The sequence below is a fragment of the Lycorma delicatula genome, chromosome 7 (genome assembly GCF_047948215.1).
Source record: "Lycorma delicatula isolate Av1 chromosome 7, ASM4794821v1, whole genome shotgun sequence".
Taxonomy (NCBI): Eukaryota; Metazoa; Arthropoda; class Insecta; order Hemiptera; family Fulgoridae; genus Lycorma; species Lycorma delicatula.
The window spans coordinates 11,929,274-11,944,172 of record NC_134461.1 but is presented as its reverse complement, the minus strand read 5'-3'; the positions used below and the strand labels follow the sequence as shown (position 1 = coordinate 11,944,172).

The window sequence follows — 14,899 nt, the reverse complement described above, 5'->3', positions numbered from 1 at the left end:
TAAGGTAAATGTCATTTTGTTTACTTTGTAATTTTGTACTTGGGTTGTTCAAATTTGTTTTTGATTATAAAAAATACAATATATTGGTACAGAGGAATATGGGTCTTGTTAAGTATTGACTTTATAAAAATTATATATATATCTGTGTGTGTGTGTGTGTGTGTGTGTGTGTGTGTGTGTGTGTGTGTGTGTGTGTGTGAGTGCACACACACACACACAGAGTGAGAGAGGGACAGACAGACAGACAGAGAGCGAGAGGAAAAACTATTTTATTAAGCATTAGACAAAATTTAAATCAAATTAATAAAATGGAATTGAAAAAAAACAATTATATAGATAAAAATATTTATTTAATATTACAATATTTTAGATAAAATGTATCTATCCATCCATAACATAATGCATTAACCATAAAATATAAAACAAATAGTAATAAAATAAATAAGTTATACGGCATTCTGTGGTTGACTTAAATTATTTTAATTACACTACTGCACTACACCTTTCAACAAAATAACTTCTGCCCACAAATTTTTTTTAAATCACTATTTTTTTAAACTTTTTGCATCACAAATTTTTTTTTTTTGTATTTATTAATAACTAATAAGTATTACATTTCATAATTTGTTTTCTTCTTTACCTTTTAATGACCTCTGATATCTGTAATAAAAAATTATATTAATTTTATAAAAAAATAAATAAATAGTTTTATCTAAGTATTTTTCAACACAATACTAATCACTAAGCAAATGTTTTTCTCTGAAGGTTACATCTGTAAAACATTATGAATTCTATATATTTCATACCGAAATGAAAGTTGTTCCTACTGTTATTGTTATTAAGTATTAAAATTTACTGAAGAAAATCTCCACAAGATACAGAAATTATACAAAAGGGTACCTTGCTTTTCTTCATTATTATAATTGAAATGTTCTATAACTTTCTTTAGAGGTTTTAATACAAGAAGTAACACTTCAGAATTAAAATTATTATAATAAAACAATCTATGATCAATTTCAACATGAGAACTATCTGCTTAATGCTATTTCAGCTCTCATTAAAGTAATTATTTTTGTTGCAGGATACGTTTAAAAATACTATCATGATATACAGTATGAAAATAGTTTTAAAGAATTAAGCAAGAATTATATCATAGGAATGATGAAATACATCTGAATTACCTGTTGGTATATGAAGAAGTAAAACTGGAATTTATAGATTTTAATAAGAATGCAAGAGCAAAATAAAAAACAGGAGCAAATACAGGTGAGAACTATCACACAATCACTTTAATGTGCTTATAAATCATGTGAAGGTGTATTAGTTGAGGCCAGTTCAATCTCAGGAACAGTATAGAGGTACAAAAGAGGTGGTCATTCTAGTCCTTAGACCAGGGGTCTCAAAATAATCTAGCCTAAGGGCCATACTGACTCCTCCACAACCTTGGAACCTTGAGAGCCTAGAGCTAACTAGCTCATGATACCATCCTACCGTAGTTTAGAAATACGTGCAAATTTTCATTTCAGGACTAGCTGGCGAGTGAGATATCTATGGCACAGGGATCGAGGGTGGACTCCACTCCGTTCATAATTTCAATTGGTACTTATGAGCAAGGACATTTCATTGCGGCAGAGGTAGCCGATGAGTGTGCTGTGCATTACGTATTGTTATGACTACTTACGACCATGCTAAATGTATAGTAGTGAAATTTTGTGGAGTAGAGAAATAAGTGCAGGACGTCGAAAAACTACAGTAGTGCAGCGATCTGAAAAGTTATACGTAGTGCGACTAGTGTGTTTTGTGACTATGGTTTAATTAATTAATTAAAAGTGTAATTTAATAGTATTAATTGGCATTATTTTGATTTGAAGTTACGTCTCTTTTGTGTGGATTTGGCTAAATATGGAAAAGAAACGAAAGATAGAGAGTGAGTGCAGAACATTTAAAGAGCAATGGGGATATCAATATTTGTGATCGAGTCAAGTAATAAGGCAATGTGTATAATTTGCAATGAAACAATATCAGTTCTCAAAGAATACAATATAAAATGTCATTATGAGACTAAACATTCTCAGAATTACTCCAGATTTACTAGGCTTCCTGTAAATAATTAGTTAGAAAAATATGAATCTTTGAAATGCAAATTGAAATCTCGGTAATTGTTGTTAGTAAGTAAGTTTGTAAGTAAATGCTGAACCAAAAGCAGCAACTTGGTCAATCCATTTGAAGTGACCCAAGAGTAAAAAAAAAATTAAAACTTAATTTAAACAGTAGATTTTTCAGAACTTCAATTGGAAATGACTGATTTGCAGTGCAGCGATATTTTTAAAGAAAAATATTTAAATCATCATTGCTGGAATTTTATAAGTGTCTTCCACTCACACAGTTTGATCAGGTGCATAAATTTGCTCGTGTCTTTTTTTCTGCTTTCGGCACTACTCATATACGTGAAAAAATATTTTCCAAAATGAAATATATAAAAAATATTTATAGACCCAAATTAACCGATTATCATTTGAAGTCACCGTTGACAATTTCCATGAATAAACTCCACAACTGCAAACAATTGTCAGTGGAAAGTTACAGCTACTTAAATCTCAATAATCATAATTGTAATGTTTAATTTCATTATGGGAATTACCTATGTACGTCAGTTATTGTATTTCTTAATCGGTCGTTAAATAAAAACATCTGATTATTTTGTATGATTTACATACTTTTTAAATAATTTTACAATGTAATCAAAATAAACTGTAGCCAGTTATTGGGCATGTCGATGGGCTGGATTGGTGGTGCTCACAGGCTGTAGTTTGGAGACGCCTACCTTAGACTAAAAGGGAAGGTTTAAGAGTTATACCTAAAGACATTCAGAGATCAGAGAGAGGGTTTTATAATGTAGAACAAAATAAAGTTTTGTTGATGTATTCATCATGAAATGTAGCTTAATTTCTGAAAATAAAAACTCGTTTAAAAATTCCCTATCATGATAAAACCTATCCTGTCAGTAGAAAATTCAAATCGTTTAAATTTTTGTCCTTTGGATAACCTTTCATAACATCTGAATTTTATAATCAATTAAACATAGTTGTTTTTTAAATGTAAGTGAATAGTTGTTTTTGGAACACTCAACTCTACAGAACACTTATGTGCTGATTTTTTCAGGCTATGCAAATATTGTTTATATCTAAGTGTAGCTAACCTAAACTTAACAAATCACAAAACACACCAAATCTTCTGAATCGTAATCATGGTGACTAACAAGCTGCATACAGCTACTGAGCTTGTAACAAAGCACATATGTGCTGGTATAGAACTTGTTTACGAATCGAAAACTTTGCCATACAATTCAAGTCATGCTTGTTCCAAAACTGTAACTGGCTGCAACTTCACCATTATTTTACTGACACTGTACAAACCATGATGATAATATTTTTCCCAAAATAATTTAGAACTACATTTTTATTTTATGAATTTTTTTTAAGAACGTTTATACAGATGTAGCAAAATAATGAACAGGAGAAAACAGTAGCACTTAAAATAGTTCCATTTGCTTCACTCTGTTCAAAAGAACAGCCTAATAGTCGCATGTTTTGAGAAAATGTATTAAAAGGTGGAATCGACTGCAACTTATATCTACTAAAAGCAATAAAAGAAGATTCATACTTGCATACCTAAAAAACATCCACAATTGTTTTCCAAAAATATATGGACTAAAATCTAAAATTAATTTTACATAAAATTTGTCTTAATTAGTAATTATTACCTTACGGCTCTTGTAAGTTGATAAAAATTAGTAATAGCAACAAAAACATTCACACTGAACAAACTCCAGTTCTTTGGTATAATGACAAGAGAGTATCTTGACCATACAACACCAGTTGCAGCTAATGCAGATGACTGTGAAACACTCAATTTTTCAGCTGGACGTTGAATGTCACCAAGACCAGCTATTACAAGGCCCTGACAAATAAAATAAAATCTTTTATAAAAATTTACAGTTTTGTGCGTGTTTGTATGTGTGTGTGTGTATATGGATATATATATATATATATAAACACGAGGTTTGTTTAAAAATAGACCAATCTTTTTTATTTACGCACCAACAAAGATATTTAATTTAGTAACATTTAGTTGACAGCAATGTCTTCTACATAATCTCCTCTGTAACCACCTGCTTTTGGATTGTTGATATCTCGTTTAGTGTTCATGTTATTGTTATTTGGGTGCAATATGTTTAAGTGTTAATAGTGATTTTTCTAACGTGCAATTTTTTGATGATTGAACTTTTGTCTCAATGTCATAGCCGTAACCCCAGCTTTCGTCTCCCATTACGATCCTTTGCATGAATGTTTCATCATCGGCTTGTTCAAGGAGTTGCCAGCATTTGTTCACTCAATGTTCTTTCTGCTGTTAGGTCATCAAACAAGGAACAAACTTTTGTAACTCTATGCATGTTCAATTTTTCAGTCAAAATGTCATGGCATGATCCAATTGAGATGCTAACACTTTCTGAAGTTCTCTGACAGTCAATCGGCAATTTGTACACAAGAGACCATTAATTTCTTGAACATGTGTCATCAGTTGAAGATCTTCTTGGTCGAGGGTTATCTTCAATTGACTGACAACCAGTTTTAAATTACGAAAATCATTCGTAGCATTGCATATGACCCAGAGCATCATCTCTGTAAGCTTCTTTCAAAACTTAAAGGGTTTCTGTGAGTTTTGTCCAGTTTCACGCAAAATTTTACGTTGTATAGTTCCTCCTGAAAAACTCACATTACAAAAATCACTACTAACATTTAAACATGTTGCACTCTAATAATAATAACAATAACATGAAAACTAAATGCGATATCAACAATCCAAGAACATGTAGTTACAGGGGAGGTCATGCGGAACACAATGCTGCCAGCCACACGTCACTAAATACCTCTGTTGGTACATAATTTAAAACATTCTTGTCTTAAACATATTTGTCTATATATATATATATATATATACATAGACATAGACAAATATGTTTTTATATACATTAATTTATTTACATTAAATATTTTATAGTCCATTTCTTTTCTCTGTACATAACTATACATAATATAATATTTTTTCAACCTCCACAAAGTACAGAATTACAGAACACTCTTACCTTTACTTTTTTAAATTCATCAAAACGTTTTCAGGCCCAAGCCCTTCTTCGATGATATTTTTTATTTTAATAAATTCTTCTTTGTTTTCATTTAGACATTAATTTTAGCTTTTTACATTTTAAAAATTTCAGAACAATTGTTTTGAAATTTTTTAAATGTTTTAAATTTTATTAACAAGCAATTTTTACAAAATAAAATGTAAAAAGCTAAAATTAATGCGTAAATGTAAACAAAGAAGAATTTATTAAAATAAGAAATATCATCGAAGATGGGCTTTGGCTTGAAAACGTTTTGATGAACATAAAAAAGTAAAGGTAGGAGTGTTCTCTAATTCTGTACTTTGCGGAGGCTATAAAAATAATATTGTATTATATTTTTACTTTTTCAAACATTACATACCTCTTATCAAATAATTATTAAAAAATAAATACTTAAATCTACTAGGTACAATAAAAGCAGTGGCAGCTCATAGCTAAAATTAGTGGCGATGTTGCTCCAGAAAATTTTTAGCTTTTGTTTCATAATTTTCTAAGAGGAAACAAACATCTATAAAATGTTAAAGTTTTCTATAAAAAAAAAGAATCGATCAGAGTAACTAGAAGCAGGATAACAATTTAATTCTACACTATATCACATTCAAGAATAAGGTACATGGTTTTAAGCACAACAGATGTAGAAAAAAAAAATACCTTCCACCAGCATGCAAGGGTCAGCACTGCGGGAGCGACAGTGCTCTCTCTCCCTTATAGCCTTGCGTGCAACTTCCTTTGTGTGCACATGCAGAACAACCAAACACCACACTGCTAGAACTGTGAAAAGCACAGTTTCATACAAAGATTTTTGTATCTTTTTCATAAGTTGTGAAATGGCTACTAACATTAAGCTCAGGGATTATATATTGTACAAGTACATAAAAAGAATTAAAGAAAAAAGGAATTAATATCTAGTGGAAATAGGAGTGCTGCAGTTCCTAAGTGCCTATATGCAAGCCGTCACTGAATAAAAGGTACGAACACTCATCTATCTATAGTGATTTCAGAGCTTTAACTCAATCATCAGCAGACCAATTTTTTGTAAAATTCACAATTATAAATAAAATATAGTTATTTAAAAAAAAAAAATAGTTAAAATTTTAGAATCATTAGTAAAAATTTCCTATATCCCATGGTAACATAGGAGTTTTCATGGTATGAGGTATTTAAAAAAAAACTTTATTTATAACTAAGTACAGGTGGTCAGGAAGTCACCGTACCCTTAAAGTTAATGAAAAGTATGAGTTAGGAGATTTGTTTAGAACATATGGTATTTTCATTGGGATCAGTTGGCAACAGTTTTTTACGTCACTCACTGTGAGCAAAAGACAGTTATGCAAAAATAGTTGACATGAGTAGTTACAGCATCGAGGAGTAGTTAATGATAAGTGTAAGAGGTTCATGAACAACATATGAATCAAACAATGAAGCTAATTAGCGATATGTTTCGATAATAAGCCGCCATCACAAAACAACAATGTTGGCTTGGGTAAATGTGCATTTGAAATAGGCAGTGTTAAAGATAGACCACAGAGTGGATAAAAGTTAATGCAGTTGGAAACACGCATTGCTGTTGCAGTTTCCATTGAACAATTCCTAATGAAATCAACTTGTAAACGGTCAGCTAAACTTCATATACCACAGACAACAACGCAAGATCATATGAAAAAGGACTTGAAAGTTAGGCCATTTCGTCCAATGTTCATCACTGGACTGTCAGACTGCAAACATGGAACATCGTGCTGCATCCTGTTGAGCTTTATTAGAAAAATTCCCTGCTGCGGTGCACCGTGGAAAGGTGCTTTTTACAGACAAATTTGCAATTTATTGCAGTTCATATGCCAGAAATGTGTTATTTTGGGCGAAAGAAAATCCTATTATGCAACAGAGATGGAAAGAAATCCACCGCATGTCATGATATGAGCTGGAATGACAACTCGTCATTTGCTTGGTTCATATTTTATTGATGGGCCAATGAATGCACAAACTTAAGATGTTGAAGGCACGATTAATACCACAACTTCAAGAGAAGGATCTCATGGAACAAGTACAGTTGCAGCAGGATGGAATACCTGCACATGTTGCTAAATCAGTCCACGTGTTCCAGGATGTTGGATTGGCTGCGGTATTCCAGTGTCACCAGCTCCATTATCATGACCACCATGAAGTCCTGATTTTAACACACCATTATTTTTAGAAATTCTAAAACACCAATAGAAGATGACTTTTCACATTCGTTTTTATTTTCAATCTCAACTAACATACTTATACGGATAGAACATATTTGCATTTGAGTGGAGGTTACTTTTTGAATACATAAAGATTGACGGTAAATACAAACCCTATTAATTTTGTGTGAAAAGTTGTCTTTTGTATTCTGCATCTTATAGATAATGGTTCACTTTTTTTTTCATAAAAAGGTGTGATGAATCACGTACGAAAATTAAATAAAAAAATTACAAAAATGTATTAACTGAGAAAGCAATAATCCAGTTTTTCTGGACATTAACAAAGAAAGTAAAAACCTCTAATTATGAATTAACAAATTTCTGAATGTAATTTTAGGTTATATACCACGTAACAATATGAATTTATATGCTTATAACATTTTAAACTTTGATTTTTGAACATGTTTTTCCAAATAACATGCCACCAAAGAAACCTCCTTCAGTTTCAACTGCGTATTTTTATTTCCTTGTACGACATAAAGGAAGTATTGTGATCGTGAAAAATTTTGGTTTTAAGATTTCAACGGAAATATTCATTTTGACCATCCCTGAATCCATTTTCACTAGTCTCATCATGACGTCTGTACATACGTATGAATGTATCTTGCATAACTCAAAAATGATTAGCTGTAGTATGTTGAAATTTTGGATTTAGGACTGTTGTAACATCTAATTGTGCACCTCCCCTTTTGATTTGCAATCAACTGAACCAAAAGTGTCCAAAAAAAATTTGGATTCTTTCTTAATTGCAGTAATAAACGCAACTCATTGAGAGCTTTTCAACAATATAACATAGCAGTACTTATTTTCATTGGTTCCAGAGTTATAGCCAAATAAAATTTTAATTAATGAAATATTTGGATCTTACAAGGGGAAGACACATTGGTTCGAATCAGACTTCATCTCCCTTTTTTTAAATTTAAATGTATTGATTTATTAATAATTATTAATCTCAGATTGTAAAAAAAAATTATAATAAATAATTCAATGATAAAACAAAATTATGAAAAAACAACAGAAGTTATTAATGAAATAAAATTTTATCTACTTTTCATTTTAAAAAAATGTGTATATGTAATTTCATAGGCATATAAGGAAGTCATGTGGCGTTCACATCAGATTTTTTTTACATATACTAAAATATCAGCTAATTAACCATAAAAACATGTTAAAAAATCACAATAAAATGTACATTTCACCTTTTTTATAAATTTGTAATAACTTTTCAACTGATTCTAAAAATATATATTTCAATTTTTTATATTTAACTTCCTCAGTTCTCATGAGCTAATTTTGTACTTACATTTTTAATGGATAATAATTCAATAATTATTTTTAAAGTTATATCTATTACTACTAACTTATGGTAATATCAAAAAACAGTGTTTCTCTCAAACAGTGGCATTTTCATTCAAACTGGCAACTCAAAAAAAAGTGCTACTGAGGAAAGGGAAAAGTTGTTTTTAGTTAGAAGAAAATTAAATGTAAACCCCTCTAATTCCACACCTATCCTCAAAGAATTCATACAAATTTTATTGCTGTATCTAATAAATTAGCATAAAAAAATTTGTTACAAACCTGGTTATATGCAGAAAAATTAAATAAAATATTAAAATTTATATAAATTCATAAACATACCCATTTACAAGCTGGTGCCCAAAAGAATATAGTTTTTGGACCTGAAAAATTTGAAAATATATAAATTACAATTTGATGAAAATTTATTGATTTACAGTATACCAATTAACTATTTTCAATAACTTAATTATTAATCGTATATCATAAATTATTTTAGAATCTTTCAACATTCATATTAATAAAAAATATTTAATAAAATGCTATAAAACAGTGGGATGAAAAACAATCATATTAATTTTAATTCACATTATCAGATATGGATCACTTAATACCTTAACATTTTTAACAAGACAGCATGACACTGGGTAATATTACATTGACTGCAAAATTAAAAATATATTATTTAGCATGATTTAATTATCCACAATATAACAATATTATTTAAAATAGTGTTTATTCCCGTGTATTATTCATTCATTCATATTCAATGAATAACCTACACGATGCAACAGGTAGAAGTTTTGTATTCATTAATTTCACATAAAAAGAATACAAAGAAAAAATAGTAGTACAAAGAAAAAATATAAAACGCAGCAGTTATCTTATAGAAATTAAACTATCATTAACTATGATACTGCCTTTAAAATTAACGTTCGTACCAGCAGGATGATTCCACAACGGTTGTAATTTCTGAGGAACAAATTTTTCAACTACTTGAATAGTTTTTCGGTAAATAATTGACATATTTAAAAACAGATTAAGGTAAAAATTAAAAATATAAAATTAAAACTGTGAACTACAAAAGTCAACTAATTCTAAAGGTCATTAAATCTACGACCTTCAATCAGTAAGGTTATGTCGCTTATATTTTGTCATTAGTGTGTGAATGTATGCATGTGTGCGCACTTGTACGTCTGTTGAGTAGCGTCGAAGAAAGTTAAAACCAACCGGTCTATACACTCCAAAGCAAACTAGTAAATATAGTTCAGCGCATGCGTCACCAACTCACGCATGCAAAATAAAAATCATTTGAATATAGTAAACATTTTAATCTATTTCAATTAAAATCTTATAACTGATATATTCATAAACCTAGTAACAACGTAACTGAAAATTCTGTTACATTATGACAGAATATTTAAAAATACCCCGGAAGTGACCATTAAATAATCGGTGTAATTATTACACATTAAAGCGTTATACTAGCCCCAGCCAATGTACGAGCTTTTAACGTCACAAGCAGATTGCGTATTACTATTCGGCCTGAAAACATCCACTCCGCGTATCAAATCGAAGTATTAGTTATTATCACATTGTACGCGGTAATAACTATTATATTTACATATACTAATTATAAACAATACGTAATTAATTCTTTTATAATCTTTATTTGTACTAAATTATTAATTTTTAATAATAAACAAAGGCGTACTTGAATTTTCTTAATGCATCTAATTCAATCTTCTAGCAAGTTCACCATCCTCGCTAAACGAATCACTGACAATGTCACTTTCACTTTCACTATTAAGAGTCTGCACGTATAATATAACATTCTGTCATTTCATCCATCAGTGGTTCCAGTTTTTCAACTCTTTTTTCAATATTTTTTACTTTTTCACAACAGGGTTTCCAGTCATCTTCATTCATGGAATTAACTTTCTCCGTAGTTAATTTTTCAACATTTGTGAAAGAAAATGTGTTATGAGTCGCCACATGTCATTTTACGTCTGACCATACCATCTCGATCGTATTCAAATCAGGATGGTACTGTGGGGGTCTAAGAAAACGATGCCCATGTTTTTTAAAAAGTTCATCCAAATGATATTTTTGTACCTTAGTTTTATTTAACTTTACTAATTCATATAACTGTGGTTTCAGAATTTTTGAACTATACGGAATATGGGTTTTCTCCAGCCAATCGGTCATATCTTTTCTTCTGGAGTTAGAATTTGGCGCTTTATCAATACTTGTATTATGATAAGGGACATTATCAACAACTACTCCTGACATTGATGGAAGATTTGGAATCAATTTTTCACGCGCCCATTTCATGAAATTGTCTGAATTCATGTTGTCATGGTAGTCGACACATTTCGAACGCGCTTTCCAAGTTAGTAATGCGTTCGAAATAAAACCGATTTCAACTCCAGCATGAATTATTATTAAACGATCACCTTTATTAATCGGCACATGAAGTCCCTTAACAACACCATCAGACCACGACTTTGTCGAACATTGCGAACTTAAAACGTACATTTCATCCAAACAATGTTAGCACTGCTTTGTTCGTACTTGACCATTGCCTGCAAATGTTCATTTTTTATCACCCGATATCGGATTTCTCAATTAAAATTTTTCTGTTATTTTCAGATTTACGCCATTTGAAACCTAAATCTTTCAAAATTAATTAACAGCTAAAGTTGATTCACTGCCTTTAAAATCAATAGATGACTAAAGTTCTTGCCTTATTTTTTTTTGAAGCAGGTAATTCATTCTTCTTTGAATAAAATTCATTAACTTTTCTTTTAACTACACCTTAATCAAAACTGTTCAGTTCACTAACAGGTTTCGAACGTGGTTTATACTTTTTCGGCGTGCTGAAAGAACACAATTGGATTGAAACCCACCGGGTTGGTCTAGTGGTTAACGTGTCTTCCCAAATCAGCTGATTTGGTAATCAGAGTTCCAGTGTTCAAGTCCTAGTAAAGCCAGTTATTTTTACACGGATTTGAATACTAGATCGTGGATACCGGTGTTCTTTGGTGGTTAGGTTTTCAATTAACCACACATCTCAGGAACGGTCGAAATGAGAATGTACAAGACTACACTTCATTTACACTCATACATATCATCCTCATTCATCCTCTGAAGAATTATCTAAACGGTAGTTACCGGAGGCTAAACAGGAAAAAGGAAGGAAAGGATGTTGATTGAAGAATCTTGTCTTTTTTTCTCATTGAAGTTTTTGAACCTGTGTTGTTAATATCCCACAAGCAGCAGTAGTTCTTTCTTCGCACTTTTTAATGTCAATTATATGTTTGTCGTCAGTTAATTTACCTACGTATAGAGCTTCTTTTTTCAAAAAACCATAAACATTATTGATAATTTCATTTGCTTGACTCCTAAGTTTTTTCTTAACCACGGATTTAAATTCTGCCTAACTAACCGCACTAATAACACACAAACAAAAAATAATATATTACAAAAAATCTGCGAAAAACAGTGAGTAATTATAAAATAATATGATCGCACAAAAACGCTATCCGAATACCTTCATTCAATACGTTATAAACTGGACTTAAGTTTATTTCTTTATACACACGTTGTGAACTACGAATGACGGATCTAAATATAATCGTGACAAAGACCAATTTTTAACTCCATGTATACATTTTTATATGCCTGTACATAATACCAATCAGAGCATTAGTCACTGGTTAAGGAATTGTTATTGTTTACAAAATTCAGTCCTAAAGCATTTTTATACATGTAATCAACTCAAGTGGAAAGAATTGATCACACGACATAAACGTATTGTTTGTAAGTCGAAAAATGAAATAAAAATTATAATTACGCGCAAAAATAATGTTTTGGAAAACAATAATATAATGAAGGGTCAGCAAGCGACATCACAAGCTCGTAGATTCGCTGGGGCAACTATAATTCAAGCTGACATGAGTAAAGTGCAGAGATACATGACTTTTAAGACTTTTAAGATAAGACCGCACTGCAGCGGCACGACACGGCTTTATTTAATATACCGCGCTTGAACTGCAGCGGCGCGACAATACGTAGTAAAATTTTGTAAGTCGTTCGGCAACCTCCGAGCAAGATGGACGAAAGTGACATGGATGTGACAACATTCTGTTAGTTATGTGAGGAAGATGAAAGGTTGGGGCAGAAGCAAGCAAGAAAACTGCGAAGAATATGGCTGAGTAACATTTCGAATTCACGATATGAAGAAGAATATTACAAACTTTTGCCACGGCTTTGAAATGCTCCGAAGATATTTCATACGTACTTTAGAATGTATTAAGTTAAATTCGGCGAGTTAGTACAAACTGTGCAGTCTCATATAGGAAAATTGAATATACTATTCCGAAAATCGATAGGCTTGCAATAAAAACTAACGGTGACCATTAGGTAAGTATTTTTTATTTATTACATACGTACTGATTATTCTACATCATAGGTAATTATTTGCGGCAGTAGAAAGCCATACGAGGTTATGATATATGTGGTTTGTTTGTTCGGATTTACCTCAGAAATACTTTCCGATTTTTCGTCCGTTCCCCGAGATAATCATAAGTAGCTGTAACAGAAATATTGTCGAATTTGTATTGAAGATTACCAGAAGCAACCTGAACTTGCTGGACTTGAATGCCCTGAGGTCGTGATATTGGTGTATTTTGGGTTTTGAGAAACCGCTTATTTAAGTCAGATATAGATGGAGTTGTTTCCTTTGTTAGCACTTCGGCTTGTCCTGTGGATGATGCCGAGTTCCTCAGTAGATTATCGTATACTAAATCTGATACTACAGCATAAATTTTATTTTTTGCTTCAATTGCAGGTCTGAAGGCAAGACTATGATGGAGTCAGCCATAGCTCTGAAAAAGGAGTAGTTGTAGCTGGCCGTGAATCCAAATAATTCTGTAGAACACTGGCTACTGATAACTAGTGTGTTTCGTTCTATTTCCTCGCAGCAATATTGTTGAACATCAATGATATTGCTGATGAAGAATATAGGGGGGGGGGGGGTGATGTACTGCTCAGGAGAAATTTCCATTAGATCTGGAAGAGAATTGTCGTTAGTAATATTATCATCACTTGTAATTGATTCAGCGTCTTCAATATAACTCTGGGAAGAAAGATGCAGGTATCTTTTCACGGTCAGATTTAGCAGTAAGACTGGAAACAAATACTTTGAATATGCCAGGCCCAACAGAATTACCAGGAACGAGAATTCGACTACCTCACGTGATTGTTGGGTGAGACGAAGGCTTTTCCATTAAAAACGTATTTGATGAGACCTTATCCTGCTGCACAATTAGATGACCGATCCAAAAATTTATACAGACATAACAGAGCCAAAGAGTTTCAGAAAACGCTTTTGGCATACTGTGCCAAAAATTTTTAATTTACTATCGCAAAATCTGTCTCAGTCTGGAACACGTAGACAACGTGATTCTTGCCACTTGTATCTTGCACAATTTTCTCAGACACCATACAGTGTTATTTGATAATGAAGACACTGAAGGGATACAATTACGAGAGCTTCCTCGTATAGGAGGCAATTTTGTAAATAATGCTATCCAGAAACGGGATAAGTTCGAAGATTATTTCAATTCCCCTCAAGGTAGTTGATCTGGCAAAACGACATGGTAATCGGGGGATGTCGTCAAAGAGAAAATGAGTAATTTAAAAAATGTAGTAATAAGTATGTAGTAAAAAAAAAATTAATCCTAATCGTTCGCTTCACAAAAAAAAAAGTAATTTGTACGTTATGTTTGACAAAAAATAAATATCTTGTACATAGATAGAATATATATAAAATTTACTTACCCTTTACTCCCATTTCCTTGGCAAATGCTTTTTCTAGTACCATTCATGTAATGTTCATTTTGAAGGTCATGTAACTCTGGATATTGACTTACAAGTGCAATTAACTTTTCCTCGTCTAACGACATTTTGGTAAACAAACTCTCGTTTCGCACGTCAAAAGAGTTATGATTTGAATGACGTGCAGTGTTGCCCCACTTGCTACATCGCATTAGCGGCAACGGAACTACGCGACGCGTCATATTTGCTCAGTTGTTCAACTTTGCCTCTTAGTGCTGCGCCGCGCAGTTCCGCTGCCGCGTAGTCCGTTCTGTCTCGTACGATTTCATATAAATAGTATTTGGTCGCGTCGTGC

The 14,899-nt window shown here is 31.8% G+C and overlaps 1 protein-coding gene across 2 annotated transcripts; it reads right to left on the bottom strand.

The window, feature by feature from the left end:
* Positions 1-328: 328 nt before the first annotated feature.
* On the bottom strand, positions 329-14,750 carry LOC142328424 (mitochondrial pyruvate carrier 2-like). 2 transcript variants are annotated; one of them, XM_075372148.1, is made up of 4 exons: positions 14,548-14,750; positions 9,046-9,086; positions 3,764-3,960; positions 329-660 (listed from the first exon to the last, which is right to left on the bottom strand). In XM_075372148.1, exons 1-4 carry the CDS (start codon positions 14,588-14,590, stop codon positions 618-620), a joined length of 324 nt encoding a protein of 107 aa, XP_075228263.1. In that variant the 5' UTR covers positions 14,591-14,750; the 3' UTR covers positions 329-617. The 2 variants fall into 2 exon arrangements, with proteins under 2 accessions (XP_075228263.1, XP_075228261.1); XM_075372146.1 differs by lacking the exon at positions 14,548-14,750 and adding an exon at positions 9,645-10,057.
* Positions 14,751-14,899: the final 149 nt, after the last annotated feature.